This window comes from Panthera leo, chromosome C2, assembly GCF_018350215.1.
Source record: "Panthera leo isolate Ple1 chromosome C2, P.leo_Ple1_pat1.1, whole genome shotgun sequence".
NCBI classification, from domain to species: domain Eukaryota; kingdom Metazoa; phylum Chordata; class Mammalia; order Carnivora; family Felidae; genus Panthera; species Panthera leo.
The window spans coordinates 58,212,322-58,231,068 of record NC_056687.1 but is presented as its reverse complement, the minus strand read 5'-3'; the positions used below and the strand labels follow the sequence as shown (position 1 = coordinate 58,231,068).

The window sequence follows — 18,747 nt, the reverse complement described above, 5'->3', positions numbered from 1 at the left end:
TGTTTTGAGCAGCCTCAGTAGGTGATTTTCTCAATTGGTTGTTAGCTGGCTGTTAGATAGATAGAGGCGCGGAGAGGATCCGTATCCAACGTTCCTAGATAGGAAACCATCTCATCATCCCGAGGACACTAGGGAGCGGAAGCTTAAGATGCTAGGCTGCTTGCATTACAAATCGCCTTCCCACCCCGACAGTTTTAAAACAGTTTTAAACCGTACCGGAAATGCTTCCAAAATCTGACCTTAATCCTGCTTGTGTAAATACCCGAGGTGGACTCGTTCGCCGCTCCTTCGCCGCTTTCCAATTCGCTTTTACTCTATCTAGCTCTTTATATGCCTGACAATTGAATTATTTAGTTATTCTGTCCCCTGCCTCATGTTACGTGCAAAAATAAATCCCAGGAGATATATGCTTTCAACGGAAGATTAAAACAAAGGATTTAAATACACTTCAGGGCAGTATTTTGTAGTTTGGAGATAGAAGGGACTTTCATAAGCAAGAGATGAAACCCCGGAATAAATAAAAATGTTTGCATGTGAACTTCAACTTTTTTAACGGTAAAAGGCATCTTGAGTCAAATGAGAGTCTAGAAAAACTGATTTTACGGCACAGATAACAGAACATTAATACTTCTATTCAGCCTGCTCCTAGTAATAAGGAAAAAAAAAAACCCTATAATTCAATGGAATTAGCCAACGGCTGTGAGTAGGCGCTTCATCTATAAAGATGTTCAACTTCACTAATTGAAAAATGTGAATAAAAAAATAACATGTTATTTTTCTCACCTGTCAGATTGGGAAAAATTAACAGAGCAACTATTGGCAAGGATGATGGAAAACTGGCACTCCTGTATGGTTGGTAGCAGGGTTAATTGCTAAACTCTTCTGTCAAGTAATCTGTGCACAATTTAAAATGTGCATCATTTTCAGCGCCCTTGATCTAATGGCTCCAGTCTGTGACTCTTCTGTAAAGAACAGTATTAGTTCCTAAGGATGCATATAATCTGCTACAGCACTATATATATATACATATATGTATATATATATGTATGTATATATATATATACACGTATATACACACACACACACACACACACACCATAAATATATACACCATATATATATTTTTTATTTTATTATTTTTTTTTACATTTTATTTTTCAGAGAGGGAGAGAGAGAGAGAGAGAGGGAACAAGTGGAGGAGGGGCAGAGAGAGGGAGACACAGAATCTGAAGCAGGCTCCAGGCTCCAAGCTGTCAGCACAGAGCCTGACGTGGGGCTCGAACCCACGAACCGTGAGATCAAGACCTGAGCCGAAGTCTGTTGCTTAACCGACTGAGCCACCCAGGCACCCCTATTTATCTTATTTATTTATTTACTTAAGTAGGTTCTGCTCAGCTTGGAGCCCAACACAGGGCTTGAACTCAAAACCCTGAGATCAAGAGTGAGTGGCTTAACGACTGAGCCACCCAGGCACCCCTACACCACTATTCTTATAAGCAAGCAGAAGAAAAAAAAATGAATTCTGGGGGCCCCAGGCATCAGCAAGTAAGATCTTATCTAGTTTTTTTCTACTTAAGGTTAAGGTGGCTGGTATAAAATACTTAAGTAAAGCCACTTTACTATGTTAGTCATACATTTTGGAGCAATGATTGGTGCTAAAGTTAAAGGCAAATGTTGGATACAGTGAATCCAGCCTATCTTTGGAGTCTTGAGAACCTGTCTTATTGGAACATTGGGAAAAGTTGGATAAATAAAAACTAAATAGATCTTTCTTGAGTGGTGTAGTGCCAGAAACAGATAGCAAGGACGGCTGCTCGATTTCAGGATGCACTCCAAAAGTTGTTGAGCTATTTTGCCAGTTCTCCATTAGGCCTGTTGTAGATTCCAAAGAAACTAAATCACTAAGGTGATAGACAATGTGTGTCACTTCGTCGTCCTTTAAATCTTAACAATAAACATTTCTCACTGTGGGTTTTGGATAATTGCAAATATCCTCAATCATTCCTGTCCCTATTCTCTCCTTTTATTTTTGTAGGTCTTGCATTTTATGTACAGCAAAATGAAAACAATCTGACTTGTCTCCATAGTGGGAAAAACACTGCTCAAAAGAGTAGGGAACCCCATAGATTGTTTTCTCTATCCGCCCTTATCAGTATAACAAATCATGAAAAACTGTGGCTAGTGTCAAGTGAAGATGCTTTTACCTACAGTGATGGGCTTGAAGTAGACCTATTGTTTCCGTACCCACTGTCAATGTTGCCTTCATTATCAGGAGTGTAAGGATATATTGTTCAGGGCCATTTCTCTCTTTGAAATCTGCTGCCTTAGTCCAGGGAGACAAGTGAGGTTGCCTTCAAGTAAAATCCTTTACTTCTCACCTGCGTGATTTTTTTTCCCCTGTCAGATAAGTAAACACAGCCCTTGCAATCCCCAGTAATAATTGCATCTTTGCAAAAAGACGGTCAGATGTCACATTTGTCAGGAGTCATCTCATTTCAGTTTTATAAAACTACAAATCATAATGTTAGCACACAAAATCTCCACCTTTATGGAGGTTGACAATTGACTTTTGCTGATTAATCCATCTCCTCTTATGTCACCAATAGGTAACCTCCTGGTGAGAGATGAGTTTATTTTCAGCTGTGAAATCTGGTCAACATTTTAATCCATACTCAACATATTTTAACACACATTTTAAAAGGCTTACTACATCATGCATAATATAACGTTGATTAGAATATCTTCATAATCCTGTAGAGAAAGTACAGTACAGTACAGAAAAGTTATATCTTACATTAACCAACAAAATTTTAGCAACTGCATTTCACTCTCTTAGATCATTACAAGGGTTTAGGGCTGATGTCTGAAAAAAACAGATTATAAAACTGTCTTCTGCAATAGTGACCTTGTCCTCCACTGTTCAAGTAAAATCATGAGTCATCCAGTTGCAAAATCTTATTATTGGCAACGTGTATACATGTGTGCAAACCAGAATGCAAATTTTTAAACACTGTACCCAGTCAGGCCAGATCAAGATGTTATGGACACTTCCAATCTAGTCATTTCACCTTGTACTAGTAAGCAAAGCCATTAATTATTCTCTACTTCTATTCATTTGCAAACTTCTAGGAAAGAATACGTTCATACTTACAAATACACACAACATGACAGACCAGGATAAGTGGCATTTGAAAAACTGTTATAAAAGAGACTTGCCTGAAGTCATTTCATTCAAGAAAAATTAACTTAACTCTAAAAAAACTAAAGCTAATTGTAAAGAAATACATAATAAAATAGTACATTACAGAGAACATTAAGTTGGAGTTCATTTTCCTTGTTCTATAACATTACTTCTGTAAGTAAGTATTTTCACTGGTCTGTTCTTTGGTGAAAATAGGGCTCTGGTTTCATCATTATGTCACGTGAGGCTGCAAAAAGGTGTGTTCCACGATAAAGAGCAAACAGACAACCTAAGGAAATTGGCTACTGGCTACCTTTATTCTCAGCACCGGGAATGGAGAAATCTTTAGCAAAACATGAAATAGTCTCTTTATTTTTAATCGCTCCAAGTGACAGAATGCCTGTCTAATAAGACTGCTTCTGTCTAAAACACACAACTTTTTGTTTTTTCTTCTTTTACAACAAGTGATTTGCTATATATGTACAGTCGCTTATGCCAGTGGTAACTCTCCAGAGTCAACTTCCTGGGTAACTGATGGCATCAAAGTACCATTTTAAAATGTAGAGTAACACCAAATACAATTCATCACTTGAAACTACCACTATTAAACAGAAGTCACGTCAAGTCTTTGGTTTAGGTGCAGTACTTAATAATTAGGGCAAAACTCCTAAAACTCTCCTCCAACCCCTTATTTGCTTCTACTTACAAAATAACCTTCGGCAAAATGGTTTTTAAAACGTCAGTTGATTAACGAATAATGTCAATGCCAATAATTTGGGTGCTAAAATAATTTCGTATTTCCAAGTACATACATTTTTGTAAACTGTTCAGTTTATTTCACCAAAGTAAACAATTGATAAAAAACAGTTTATAAGAAGTGTTCCTATAAGTGATGCTATTTACCAAAATAGTGTTTTCTTTCTCACAGGTGCTTCAATCCTTTCGCTACTTGTAGTCAAGCTTTGAATTCAACCCCCCTTTTTCTCTTTTACAAATGACTTCCTGTTAATGTAAAAAAGAGTTCTGAGTATACACAGTTAAAGGGATGGGCCTGTGGGTCCGGGTCTCTCCATCCCGGACTGAATATGGCTTCATTCTTGTAAGAGACTATTGCAGTCTGCCCGGAAGTACACTGTTGGCGCCAGTTCGCTACAACAAGAAGTGGGTGTAACCTTCTGCGCCAGTAACTATAACATCCATCCAGATCCGCATGGCTTCCGGCGATGGCGCGACCATATAGTAGATTCTGTCATGCGTCTTGACACTGAAGGTGAGTAATGGGTTAGGACTCTAAAAATCAAAAACGGAAAAGAATGTAAAACAAACATCTTGAAATCGTAACATTAAATAACACAGACATCTATGGGAGCTTTTTCCTCTTCAAAAGTTTTCCAGTTTGTGGAAATCTCAATTGGTATTACTTTTGCTCTCGTAGAACCTGTACCCCCACCTCCAGCATTTTTCTCAGCACTATCTTTCTGGCCTCACTGCACAATAACTCTCACACAGCTCACCAATCAATCCTCTTAGCAGCTACTTTGCAGATAAAGCTCCAGCCCAGTGCCTAGATAATGTACGCAATAAATAACCGCTGCTATTCTTAGTCCTACTAAGATCCTTCCTTATAACTAGGTAGTAGACCCTTCTTCGAACCTCAGCAAGTCACTTAGCAGGTCTCCTGAATCAATATGTCCAGAATATTTTCTCATTTCACCATGATTTTTTCTTCCACCAAAGATCAGCGATACTAATTACTCTATGTTCGCTTTTCTAGAGTGATTCTGCTCATATCAATCTGTTATGTCAGAGCAACACATCTAAATTGCTTGCAGTTCAAAAACCATTTTTCCAACCCAATTATCCATTCACATCTGAAAATCAGTGTTTACCTTATTAGCATTCTTGAGGTGATCATAATACACTTCTTCAATGGCTTGGAAGTATATTACTCCTTTTAATTTAGCTTCATGCTTGTCTGCAATAATAGTTAAATACCTTATCACCAACGATAGACTGGGAAGATTATAATTTCAGTATAATTATTACAATATTTACCTAGTATTTAAGTTACCTGAGATCAATTCAGATAATTTAGGTGAAGGCATTAGCCCAGTTCTATTTTGAAAAAAAAAAAAAAACAAACAAAAAGGGAACCATCAGCCCAAACCTCGGGGACTAATTGATTTTGCCCAAAGCTCTCTAGCAAATCTGCAGTCAAAAAGACAACCCAGAGCTACTGACAGTCAAGTTAGCACACAAAATATAAACACTGCTGACACCAATACTGATTATCTCCCCACGTTCTCCAAAACTGTGGTTGTAATGGAAATGTTAATATGTAGAGCTGTTGTAACGAGATTTGTAAGAAGGTTTTTGTTTTTTTAAGAAGGGTGTTTTTTTTTTACCTAACTTAAAATAATATTCTACTTATATTTCTATTTATTAATATTCCACTTATATTTCTATGAATTTCTTGTTCAGCATGCTTTTTCCCCGTTCCCAGTAGGGCTTCATGTCAATAATTTAGTGATCTTTCAATGCAGCATGTTTCAAACTGTTTCCAAGATTTCATCAAATTTGCCATAAAAACCCAACAAAAACGTAAAACAAAAACAAAAGCAACCAAATCACAAACCAAACAGCATCACTCTACGATCTAATAAGTTCTTGAAATATTTTGTAATTTAAACACAGAGAAGATCATAAATGCATGTGAGCATATTAAAAAGTGTTCAAAGCGTGGATAAGGCTGCAAAAAGAGAGAGCCTGTTGGTGGAAGTGCAAATAAGAAAGCTCCTTTTGGAAGGCGGTTTGGGAAAATACACCAATTAAAAATGCAAAAAATTCTCTTACTCAGCAAGTCCACTTCTAAAACTTTATTGTATAAGAGCCACTCATGCACATGCACACGGATTTGTGTTTGTTACAGCAGAAGACAGCAAAAAATCTGTCTGAACTCTAACAGGGGACTGATCCAATTATGGTCGGGTCACATAATGGAATCCACACAGCCACTGGAAAGACTGAGCTGGATCGGCAAGTGCTCGTCAGAGAAAATCCTGAAATACTGTTATGCGACAAAAGTTATGAACAGAGTGAAGAATTTGGTCTCAACTGTGTATTTTTGAAGTTCATTTATTTATTTTGAGAGACAGAAACAAAGAGGGAGAGAGAGAGGATCCCAAGCAGGCTCCACGCTGTCAGCACAGAGCACGATGTGGGGCTCGAACCCACAAACTGTGAGATCATAACCTGAGCCGAAATCAAGAGTCAGATGCTTAACTGAGCCACCCAGGAGCCCCTGGTCTTAACTGTATTAAAGAAGAAAGAATACATATATATGTATTATATATATATATATATATATATATATATATATATATATACACATGCATATATATACATCTATCTGAAACATATACATATATAAACATATATCTGAAAAAATGTATATATAAATGAATAGAGAAAATCTGAAAAGATATTTCAGACTTTTGTGATGTGAAAGTTCAGAACTTTTGTGATGTGAAAGAGACTTATTTTCATTGTATAGACCTTTTTTAAGTTTATTTGTTTTTATTTTGAGAGAAAGAGAGATAGAGAGAGAGAACCAGTGGGGGAGGGGCAAAGAGAGAGGGAGACAGACTCCCAAGCAGGCTCCGTGTCATCAGTGGGGAGTCCCATGTGGGGTGGGATCATGACCGGAGCTGGAGCCGAAATCAAGAGTCAGATGCTTAACTGACTGAGCCACCCAGGTGCCCCCTACACTTTTGTTCTACTGTTAAGTTTTTTACCCAAGAATGTCCCTTTTTTTCCAACAACAATGGAAAGCTAGTCTGAAAAACAATAGCCCTGAGAAGTTCAGTGGAAAATATAAAGCTATTAAATTACACTTAACTCAGCATTTCCCAAACTTATTTGACCATGTTTGACCATGGGCCATATTTGTATGTGTTCTGGTTTTTTGTTTGTTTGTTTTACTCTTCCTTGGGAAGCACCGTTTTAATTAATGCCACGTTCAGTGGGTTTCAATCAGTTCACTGGGAAGGATACTGCAGTATTAATGGGAATACAATAATACTTTACTTTCTGAAAGCAGGTGTAAAATAAAATCTGGAGCTAAAAGTAAATTTCATCAGTGTTTCAAGGAGGCAGAAAACTGGGGAATGAACCTTTTGTTTGTAGGGCAGTTCATATCTGAGAAAGAACTCTCAAAAATGCTGGCCTCACAAGAGCATTGTGAACTAAGAGAATTAATAACGCTATTGTAACTTGACACGACAAAGCTATTCATTCCTTTTGGTAGCATTAGCCCATCAATTTTCAGATATATTTTCTGTCTCAGTTTTCTTTAGAGACTCTTCTAAGGTTACCCAGTTAATATGTAGGAGGCCAAGCATGGAGGCACAGAGACTCTGTGATGAGCACAGAGACTTATGACATTAGCTGTCAGAACTCATGTTTACAGCTCCTTCACACGCACGGTACCCTTTATCTCACGACAAGCTGAAGGGGCGGGTGTGGTGTCTGTGGGGTCAAGTCCAGCCTGAACTGCAATCTGCAAGGCTTCCTGTGGACTGATCTATTCCTGCACTTGGTGATGTTTGGGAAAAGAGCAGGGGCGGAGGCCAGGGGAGCGGACAAGCTACTGATGGCTGTAAACAGAGCCAAATGGACAGTGTCTGTCAAACTAGGACGCACTGGTCAGTTATATAATATGGGAATATTAAAAAGCTAAATGAAACATAATTTTTGCCTGTTTTATATGTTACAGTTCTGAGTAATCATTCATCTATCAAAAAGAGATATTTTTTATTATATATTACATAAAACATGTAGATATATATAAAAATATATTTTTGTTGTATATTATAAAAACTATTATAAAATATTTTAATAAAAATATTTTAAAAATAATATATTTTTTAAAGAGAAAACTGGTCACCAAGAAGTTTACATTTGGAAAAATGCGTTTACGTGGTCATTAGGAGCACAGGTTCTAACATGGGTCAGAAGGAGGAGGGAGTGAGCAGCTGACCTGGCTGACAGAGGAAAGAATGAAATAAGGGTCTCGGAGAAGAGAAGCAGAGAAGAAGAGTGAAGCTGTTTTGTCTGAAGTTAATTAACATGTTATCTTTGGAAAATTCTGGGTGAGGTTGTCTTTGGAGACTAGCACAGGGCAAAGTTTTGTTTATGGATTTTGCAGACATAAATTGGCATTTCTCATTAAACTGTCATCTTTCCTATTGTACTAACTGAAGAGAACGTCTCTGGATTTTCTTAGAACCCAAGATCAGAAGGCCCAAAAGAGGCAAGCAGGGAACCCAGAAGGGGGTTTAGGCCATTCGCTTGGGGCCACTACAGCATTAACTGCATACTGGAGCCCCACCAAAGAGCTCCTAACTGAACAGCATGCACTCCTGGGTCCTCCCCACCCCAACTCTGGGGCCCCCCAGCCAGGGTCTCCTTGTTATCCACATGCCTCTTGGTGCCTCATACTTCTCTTCATAAACATATCCTGACCTCACACTATGTAGATTAAGTGACTAGACTGTTATTTCTTTTTTTTTTTTTTTTTAATTTTTTTTTTTTTCAACGTTTTTTATTTATTTTTGGGACAGAGAGAGACAGAGCATGAACGGGGGAGGGGCAGAGAGAGAGAGGGAGACACAGAATCGGAAACAGGCTCCAGGCTCCCAGCCATCAGCCCAGAGCCCGACTCGGGGCTCGAACTCACGGACCGCGAGATCGTGACCTGGCTGAAGTCGGACGCTTAACCGACTGCGCCACCCAGGCGCCCCTAGACTGTTATTTCTTATTACATTGATTTAACAATTGATTCTTTATTTGACATTGCTCATAAACGCTGATACAGTCACCACAGGGTCTCTTCATAAACTCTTGCATGATATTACTTTTCTTTAGTTGCTTAAGAGAGCAGAGCTAAATCTGTGCTGACAATGGACGTGTTTCATATGTGACCCAGGAGTAAGTAAGAAACTTTTTTCTTTTTCTTTTCTTTTCTTTTTTTTTTTGAGAGAGAGGGGGGTGGGGGGGGGTAGAGAGAGAGCCTAAGCAGGCTCCACGTTCAATGCAGAACAGGGCTCCATCTCACGACCTTGAGATCATGACCTGAGCTGAAATCAAGAGTTGGACACTTAATGGACTGAGCCATCCAGGGGCCCCGAGACTTTTTAGTAAGTACAGCAGTTACATAAATATTCCTGTATTTTTTTGAAGACTCAGGTGGGTATGTTTCTCACAATCTATCATTTAAGCAATCCAAAAATATTTCAGTCAGTTAATAAATACTTGGTCACTTGTTCACTGATGAGCTTTACTCTCGGCTTAAATAACATTCTAATTTACAAACTGTAGCTGGATGTCTGTCAGCTAAGGCTGCCTAATTGTGTGTGACTTAAATAGGGCATATGACCATAAATAAATAAACAGAAACCTTTTTTCTGGCTTTGTGGTATAAAAGTCAATATTTTGGTCTAAAAGGATAAATTCCATTTAATATTTGTTCAGACTTCAGGTTATTTCAGAACCTGAACAGACTAATTCACACTTTTAAAATAATAGATAATTTTTATTATTTCTTTAAAAATTAAAAAAAAATTTTTTTAACGTTTATTCATTTTTGAGAGACAGAGAGAGACAGAGCATGAGTGGGGAAGGGGCAGAGAGAGGGAGACACAGAATCTGAAACAGGCTCCAGGCTCTGAGCTGTCAGCACAGAACCCGACGTGGGGCTGGAACTCACAAACTGCGAGATCCTGACCTGAGCCAAAGTCAGACGCTCAACCAACTGAGCCACCCAGGTGCCCCTAAAAATTTTTTTAACGTTTATTTATTTTTGAGAGAGAGAGAGAGAGAGAGAGGCAGTGAGAGAGAATCCAAAGCAGGCTCCAGGCTCTGAGCTGTCAGCACAGAACCCGACGAGGGGCTGGAACTCACAAACTGCGAGATCCTGACCTGAGCCAAAGTCAGACGCTCAACCGACTGAGCCACCCAGGTGCCCCTAAAAATTTTTTTTAACGTTTATTTATTTTTGAGAGAGAAGCAGAGAGAGAGAATCCAAAGCAGGCTCCAGGCTCTGAGCTATCAGCACAGAGCCCAATGCAGGGCTCGAACCCTTGAACCTTGAAATCATGATCCACGCCAAAGTCGGATGGATGCCCAACTGACTAAGCCACTCAGGTGCCCCAAATTTTTATTTCTAGGGAGGAAATCATACATATCATGGGACTATACAACCCTAATATAAAATAATATAGACCTACAAAGCTAATATCACCCTTAATTCTATTAGTTACCAATCAACCTATTTATACTGACTTTTATTACCTTTGCTCTTTAGCAGAGAGTTCCTGATTTGAATATATCACTTAAGAGTTTTTTATCACTCACCTGCATAATAAGAGAATGTGCGCTTGTTCCGATCAAACACAAACCATCGTTTTTTCCAAGTTTTAATTTTTCCACCCATTTTGATAAGGAATCCTCGGCAGGTCTTCTCTGTGATCGATACATGATAACAGGTATCGATATTGTGGCCTGCAGTCTCTACGTGGCTTCGCAAATCAAAGTCTTCCTTCCGGACGGGCAGATAGCGTGTCAAAGGTCGGGCCTGGAAAAGCACAACCCCGTGTCATATATAGCTAAGTACTTATTTCGTTTAAGGTCACAGTTATTTGAGTGGACATGAACTGGAAAGCCTAAGCATTCAAATGTTTATGTGATTATGAGAACTGAAGATAAACATTATTCTTTGGAGTTTAAAAAATGCATAGCGTTTTCAGAAGGATGCTACAATATGCGGGGGAGGGGGAGGGATAAACTCAGGTGGACAGGTTCTACTCCTTGAGAAGGGCAGATGAGAAAATGGAAAAACGTCATTAACCTTAGTTTTACAAGAGGCATATCGCCCTTCAAAACACAGGGAAATGAAGCACGAAGTTCCCTGGGCCTCTCCCTATCACCACCCCTAACATTAGTTCTTAAATAATCTCAGACATGATATGACTGGTGAACAGTATTTAGTAAGTATACCGCCCCCCCCTCCCCCCGGCCCTGCGAGATCCCCTAAAGCTATACATGTTGGCTGATACACACCCTCTGGTAGAAACTGAAGGCAGAGATGTGTGTTTTGAGAAGTGAAGCTAAAATAAGGTGAGATGTGGAATCAAAGCCATACTCAATGAGCTATCCAATGAGCAGATATGGAAAAGATGTATGTGGATGTCTTTTATTTTACTATGGCTGGAGTAGAGAAGTTCATCTAATCTAGGAAGCACGTATCACCACGGGTCACGTTTCCAAAATGGCGTTTGACTTTATTCTGTTAATAACCCCATCCCTCTGCCCTGGGGAAAATGACCTACATATATACTTGGAGGAAAACCTTATAATTAGGATTCAAATAGAGAATTGTACTTTTTTGGATTGGCTTCGAATACCAAATAGCCAGGGATGACCTTCACCGCGAATCATAATTTGGCAAAGGATAGGCATAATGAAATAAAATGAACAAGTTTTACTTTGAATTTTTCCTGCAATATTTTGCCTTTGAGTCTGTGGTACTTTGGCTTTAGACAGATGCCAGAGACTTACTGATACCTCAAAAGCACACAGAGTCTCCAAGATGGGTCTCTCACTGCCATGCTACCAAACTGCCAGCAACTATGAAGACTAAGAGGAACGGTACCTTTTATGAAGTCTAGTAAAACTTGGTAAAATGGGTTTGAACTTGGAATAATTGGCACTTCACAAGATTTTATTTTAGCTCCTCAGCCGACCTACATTATATAAGCAGCTTTTTACTTGCAAAGATTCAAACTCTATGATAAGCGGGATAGGAAGTGAAAGGAAATGGGTGATTTTCCTGAGTTTTGCTGGAGCTCAGTAACCTTGCACACATGTGTGCACGGCTGTAGCAAAGGGGATATGTGTGACAATACAGTGGTTAGGAAAAAAAACTACCAAGAAATTGGGTTGGTAAAATTATTTTGTTCTGGAGTATTTGCTTCCAAAAATGGCTTCATAGAAGCTTTTCTCTTCCTCAGCCAAAGGTTTTAGTTTGGGTGTTGTATTTGTTTTCAGTATCTGGCTGCATTTTTCAAAGCTGCTTGGAAAAACATGGTCCTTTTAAATATACTCCCAAAAATGGGCAGAAGAAAAACTGCCTCTCCCGCCGAATTGTTCTATGCGTGACCAAAGTATCATTTGAGTAGTAGGTCTCAATGAGTTTTTTTAAAATGTTTACTTATTTTTGAGAGACACCACGCATGAGAGAGAAAGGGGGGGGGGAGGGGAAGAGAGAGAGGGAGACAGAGGATCCAAACAAAGCAGGCTCTGAGAGCCCAATGTGGGGCTCAAACTCTCAAACCATGAGATCATGACCTGAGCCGAAATGGGACACTTAACCAACTGCACCACCCAGGTGCCCCTCAATGAGTTTTGAGATAAGCATATATTTTGTTTGTTTGTTTGTTTGTTTGTTTGTTTGTTTCTGTCCCGGCAGTTACATGTCAAGAAGGGCTGCTGAGCACAGTGACAAGAAAGCCATCCTGGCACAGCATGACTGTCTTCTAAACAATGACCAGCAGGGGGCAACCTATTCTAATCCATCCAGACTGACCGACCAACCTGTGCCCTTTGTTTCTCCCTTATTTTTACTTCCTTTTCAATTAACTTCTGCCGCTGGCTAGTTTCTTCCTGCAATCGTTTTTCCAGGAGTTCTCGGCGTCGTTTTTCTTCTTCCAGAGCTCGTTTCTTGGCTTCCATTTCCCGTTCCTAAATATCATTATTCCGAACAAATTTTAAGATATACTGGTTATACTTGGATGATTCCAACTAATGGAAAAGAAAATTCTCCCTAGACAATTGTTGGCTTTATAGCCTGGGCTCTAGACTAGAATCACCCCTCACATAGTTTTTAAAATCATCCCACGCAGAAAGGCAACCATGACATTTAGTTAACAACTGAATATTAAGTGAACATCCAGCTGTGGAACTCAGTCATTTCATGCTGGTGACTACAACCCTCGCATTTTTAAAACAAAGGATCAAACTGGTCACCCAACACTAGTCATGACCTTGAGCCCTCCTTTCAGTGGCCATCTTCTAACTGAAGGCCATCGGTCCCTCTGGTTTCTTTGTTGCTTCGCGGCTTCCTGGCTGGAGGTAGCAGAGGAAGCCCACGGGGAAGTCGGAAGAGGAAAGGAGGGGCCCTTTAAAGCAGGATGCAAAGGCATTTAGGGGGATTCCTAAGGAAGTTCAGATTCTGGCTTGAAATGCAGTCACAATAATGTGGGATTTTAAATATTACAATAGCACAGTTCACACAAACTGGCAAGGAAGAGAGAAAACATAAAGACATGACATTCCTCCTTGTTCTTTGGCAGGCAACCACAGTGGCCATCAAAGGGAAAATTCAATACAAAGCATTCATTTCGGTCTACGTTGACACTATACCTATTTTAAATTACAAAATATTGTAGTGTGGTCAGGAGGCCAAGTCCTAACACCCTTACTTTTCAGGTAACAAAAATGAGACCAAAAAGGTTGAGTGACGACTCCAAGATTATACTGGTTAATAAGGCCCAAGGACGGTTTCCTTTCAGGTGCAGGACAGCTTGAACCATGAGCTCATTGACCTCTGGTGGAAAGATTTTGTACCTACCCTGGATTCAAGCAGCCGAGTCTTCTCCGCATGCGCCTGCTTCAAAAGTCTCTCCATTTCTTCTATTCTGGCAATATTTGAAGTGCTGGCACTGAATAGAACACAGCAGAACACAAAATACCCTTTCAAGAATATTGTTTGGGAGGGATGTCTCTTTAAGTACCCACGCAGATGTGCACACGCACACCCGCTCACAGGTTCCAGGATGGTGAACGATGCAATCCAATGTAATTTAAAGGATGTTACTTAGGAGAGTCATTGGCCTGAAAAGGAAACTCAGTTCAGGTCTGAAAACTGTAGGTGACATTGGCTTATCTCAGTTTAGGAGACAAAATATAGGCAAGGAAAATAATACTAAAGTAGAGTGCTTTACTCATAAATAAATAAACGCAAACTAAATCTTACAAAGTGTGTTCTCAAAATACTTTTTCCAAGGTCTAAAAATTAATGGACTGTGGGAGGCCTTCTTTTTAATTTAAACGTTCAGAGATACCAGACCAATAAGACTATCTACAGAGTTCTATGCAGATGATACCTAAGGTTTGAAGACACTTTATTTGGTTTGGAAATATGTGTTCTCAGCGCTTTTTTGCTGTGCCTCTATACACGTGGACATTTTAGAGGGCACCTGGCTGTCTCAGTTAGAAGAGTGTGTGATTCTTGATCTCGGGGTCATGGGTTCAAGCTCCACATCGGGTGTAGAGATTACTAAAAAAATACATACTTGTGACATTTTATTTCTTCTTTTTTTAATGTTTATTTTTGAGGGAGGGTGGAGGGGCAGAGAGAGGGGGACAGAGGATCCAAAGCAAGCTCCATGCCGACAACACAGAGCCTGATGTGGAGCTGGAACTCACAAACCGTGAGATCGTGACCTGAGCCCAAGTCAGACGCTTAACGGACTGAGCCACCCAGGTGCCCCGACATTTTATTCTTACAGGACGATGCCAATTAAAAAAAGACCTTTCTTGTAGGTGCAACAGAAGGGTGGTGGGTGGCTAGTTTTGTCAATGATACCCAATACTCATCCACCATATACCAATGAGGAAACGCTATGAAAAGATTCAAGAGCTTCAAAAGAAATGCATCTTTTTTTTTTTAATCGGAGAATTTATAAGAAATGCATCCCGAGAAAGACATCATGCAAACAAGTGAAGGCAAAAACCTTAAGGAGTAAAAGCTGCAAGAACAGTTAGGGTAAGTAACTAAAAGAGAAATAGAAGAACTTGGAAATGTTTAACGCAAACCAAAAAATGTTATTTTTCTCTTACTGACGTTTTATTTGAGTGTTCTGGAAACAAGGGCATGACCTAGGTCAAAACTTATTTACTCTGATATTCCAGCCATAGAGAACCAGTGTTATTTCCTATGCATGTATCCTTGTATAGCCATTGAATATAGGTCTTCTTTTCTAGACTCTCTTGGTGACAGAGATGCTTTTGTGCCTGTATCTTCCATAGCATAGAGACTGGCACATAGTAGGGATTCATGTCAGATGCATTTATATAAAAACGAATTCATATGAAAATAAGGGGCACCTGGGTGGCTCGGTCGGTTGAGCATCCACCTTCAGCTCAGGTCATGATCTCGCGGTTCGTGGGTTCGAGCCCCGCATCGGGCTCTGCTGACAGCTCAGAGCCTGGAACCTGCTTTACATTCTGTGTCTCCCTCTCCTCTCTCCACCCCTCTCAGCTCGCACTCTGTCTCTCTCTCTCTCTTTCTCAAAAATAAATAAATATTAAAAAGTTAAATTCATATGAAAATGAAAAGGATAATTTTTAGTATATCTCCCCAAATTATATTGTTGATCAACTCAAATCTAGGTTGTTTCAAGCATAGGGCTAAATTCCTTTCTAGAGATCAATGACCACAGCAACGTCATACATACAGTTTATCTTAAAGTCAGTAATAGCAGCTCTATAGCAGCTTTATTCATAATTGCCAAAATTTGGAAGCGACCAAGATAACCTTCAGTAGGTAAATGAATAACTAAATGGCAGCACTTCCAGAAAATGGAATATTATTCAGCTCTAAAAAGAAATGAGCTATCAAGTCATGAAGAGACATGGAGGAAACTTAAATGCATATTTAAGCGAAAGAAGCCAATCTGAAAAGGCTACACCCTGTATGACTCCAACTATATGACGTTCTGGAAAAGGCAAAACCATGGAGACGGTAAAAAGATTAGTTTAGTGGTGGCCAGCGGTTTGAAGTGGCGGGTGGGAGGGAGGGAAGGATGAAAATGCAGAGCACAGAGGATTTTTAGGGCAATGAAAGCCCTCTGTATGACACTGTAATTAATGATGCATATGTGACATTATACATTTGTTCAAATCCACAGAATGCACAACATCAAAGGTGAACCCTGTTGTAAGCTATGGACCCTGGGTGACAATGATGTGTCAACATAGGTTCATGAGAAAATTTTTTTTAATGTTTATTTATTTTTGATAGAGAAAGAGACACAGAGTATGAGTGGGGGAGGGGAAGAGAGAGAGGGAGGCACAGAATCCGAAGCAGGCTCCAGGCTCTGAGCTGTCAGCACAGAGTTCGACGTGGGGTTTGAACCCACAAACTGTGAGATCTGACCTGAGCTGAAGTTGGATGCCTCACCAAAACCACCCAGGCGCCCCTCAACATAGGTTCATTAACTGTAATAAATGTACCACTCTGATGGGGAATGTTGATAATGGGGGAGGCTATGTACATGCAGGGACAGGGATCTCTGTATCTTCCGCTCAGTTTTGCTGTGAACCAAAAACTGCTCTAAAAAATTATCTTTTAGAAAAAAAAAATCAGTATTTCCGGCCCTATTACAAAATGCATTCATCCAGGAAAGGGACATCCTTAGGAATGCTGTATCCTTAGAAGTTAACTAATCTCTGTACTTTGCAGGGTTACTTTGGGCCCATTTTTAGCCAGGAGTGTTCTCCTGACAAGGACAAAAACATGGCAATTTTTCCTCATTATTTCCATGAACTGTTGGGAGAGGTACAAAAGGGTAAATTCTATTCTCTTCAACCAGCAAGGATTAAAGAAAAAAAATTTTTTTTAAATGTTTATTTATTTTTGAGAGATAGAGAGAGACAGAGCACAGCTGAGGGCGGGGGGCGGGGGGGCGGGCAGAGAGAGAAGGAGACACAGAATCTGAAGCAGTCTCCAGGCTCTGAGCTGGCAGCACAGAGCCTGATGCGGGGCTTGAACTCATGGACTGTGAGATCATGACCTGAGCTGAAGTTGGGACGCTTAACCGACTGAGCCACCCAGGCGCCCCAAAAAATCTTTAAATTTTTGTGCAAGAATTTGTATTCCTCCTTATTAAGAATAGTCAACCTCACAGACGTTAAAGGGGCACACTTTGTCAGCTCAACTGAGAAAGCCCCGGACAAACATCAGGCCCTAGAACAGCACAAAATCATGTTTATATTCTATCGTGTTCTCTGTGACATCAGATATATAGGTCTTATGTCTCCAGTTTATTTGGAAATAAATAATTTGTTCACTATGTCTCAGGTCTCAAAAACTCATCAATTAAACAAAACCAAAAAAGCCCTCACCAAGAGTCTAACCTCCATCTACCCTATAGTTCTTTCTACAACATACTCACTTTTCGTCCAGCTTGTGCCTGAACATTGTTAGATACAGAAAACTTATTGTATCCATTTCTTCATCGACCGGACAACATTCTTAGAATGTTGATACTTAAGTTGAATCAAAATCTGTCTTTCTAAAGCTTCCAATTACTGGCCTAAGTATGACCTTGAGCTACATGAAACCTATCCACATGAATTGGTTGGAAATAACTCGGTTAGAAACAAATATTTTCAGCCCATGGTTTTTCATGTATCTGTAATTTGGGCATATCCTGGGGGCAAGTTTTAAAACAATTACCTGTCTTTAAATATTTCTGTTCATTCTTATTTTAGAATTTTTTCAGGCATATATATAAATATATATATATATTTAAATATATATATAAATAATATATATATAATATATATACATAATTATATAATAAATAAATAATATATATAAATATTATATATATATAAATAATATATATATTATATATATAAAAAATATATAAATATTTATAATTATTTTCTGCCAATTATATTTAAATCTGCCTATTTGGCAATATTCCATAAATGTCTTAACTTCCGCTCCAAAGAAACTCAATTTTCTGAAAACGTTTGACAGAAAGTACATGTTAACATTTACCACTTCCTGTCTTCATAACTTTTAGGCACCTACAGTCACCTATTTTTTTTTAAGCTCTCCTTTTATACTTTAAAAAAAAATTTTTTTTTAAACGTTTATTTATTTTTGAGACAGAGAGAGACAGAGCATGAACAGGGGAGGGTCAGAGAGAGGGAGACACAGAATCTGAAACAGGCTCCAGGCTCTGAGCTGTCAGCACAGAGCCCGACGCGGGGCTTGAACTCACGGACCGCGAGATCATGACCTGAGCTGAAGTCGGCGGCTTAACCGACTGAGCCACCCAGGCGCCCCTCTCCTTTTATACTTTTAAAGCTACTTTGGTTATTTTGTTTAAAAAATAATTTGTATCCATGAGTACCTACTTGTTCTCTGTGGTTCTACTTCAACTATTCTTGAGTTTAGTATTTCCTTGACGTGTAAACCATTTTTATTCAGCAAAACTTCTCTGCTGTGTCCTACCATGTCATCACCAGTTTTGCTTTTATGTCCCATGGGGATTGCACCTAGAGTGACAAGCAAAGGCCACTACAACAGGAATGTAGGGAGAAGTCTAGGCTTGTCAATACCATGGCATCCATGGTATACCCAAATGTCAGCAAATGAAATGCCATCTGGTGTAGCACCTGCCATATAGGAGGAGAGTCTGAAGTCACTGGAG

At 39.4% G+C, this 18,747-nt stretch overlaps 1 protein-coding gene across 3 annotated transcripts in view; it reads right to left on the bottom strand.

Moving 5' to 3' along the window:
* Window positions 1-1,457: 1,457 nt before the first annotated feature.
* Window positions 1,458-18,747, bottom strand: part of PHLDB2 (pleckstrin homology like domain family B member 2) — a 110,539-nt gene continuing 93,249 nt past the window's right edge. For all 3 annotated transcript variants that reach the window (XM_042955110.1, XM_042955111.1, XM_042955112.1), the window contains 5 exons: window positions 13,869-13,959; window positions 12,833-12,979; window positions 10,595-10,814; window positions 5,071-5,156; window positions 1,458-4,471 (listed from right to left, as the gene is read on the bottom strand). In XM_042955110.1, the coding sequence (XP_042811044.1) occupies window positions 4,331-4,471; window positions 5,071-5,156; window positions 10,595-10,814; window positions 12,833-12,979; window positions 13,869-13,959 (685 nt within the window). In that variant the 3' untranslated portion in view covers window positions 1,458-4,330. The remainder of the gene's footprint in view (window positions 4,472-5,070; window positions 5,157-10,594; window positions 10,815-12,832; window positions 12,980-13,868; window positions 13,960-18,747) is intronic.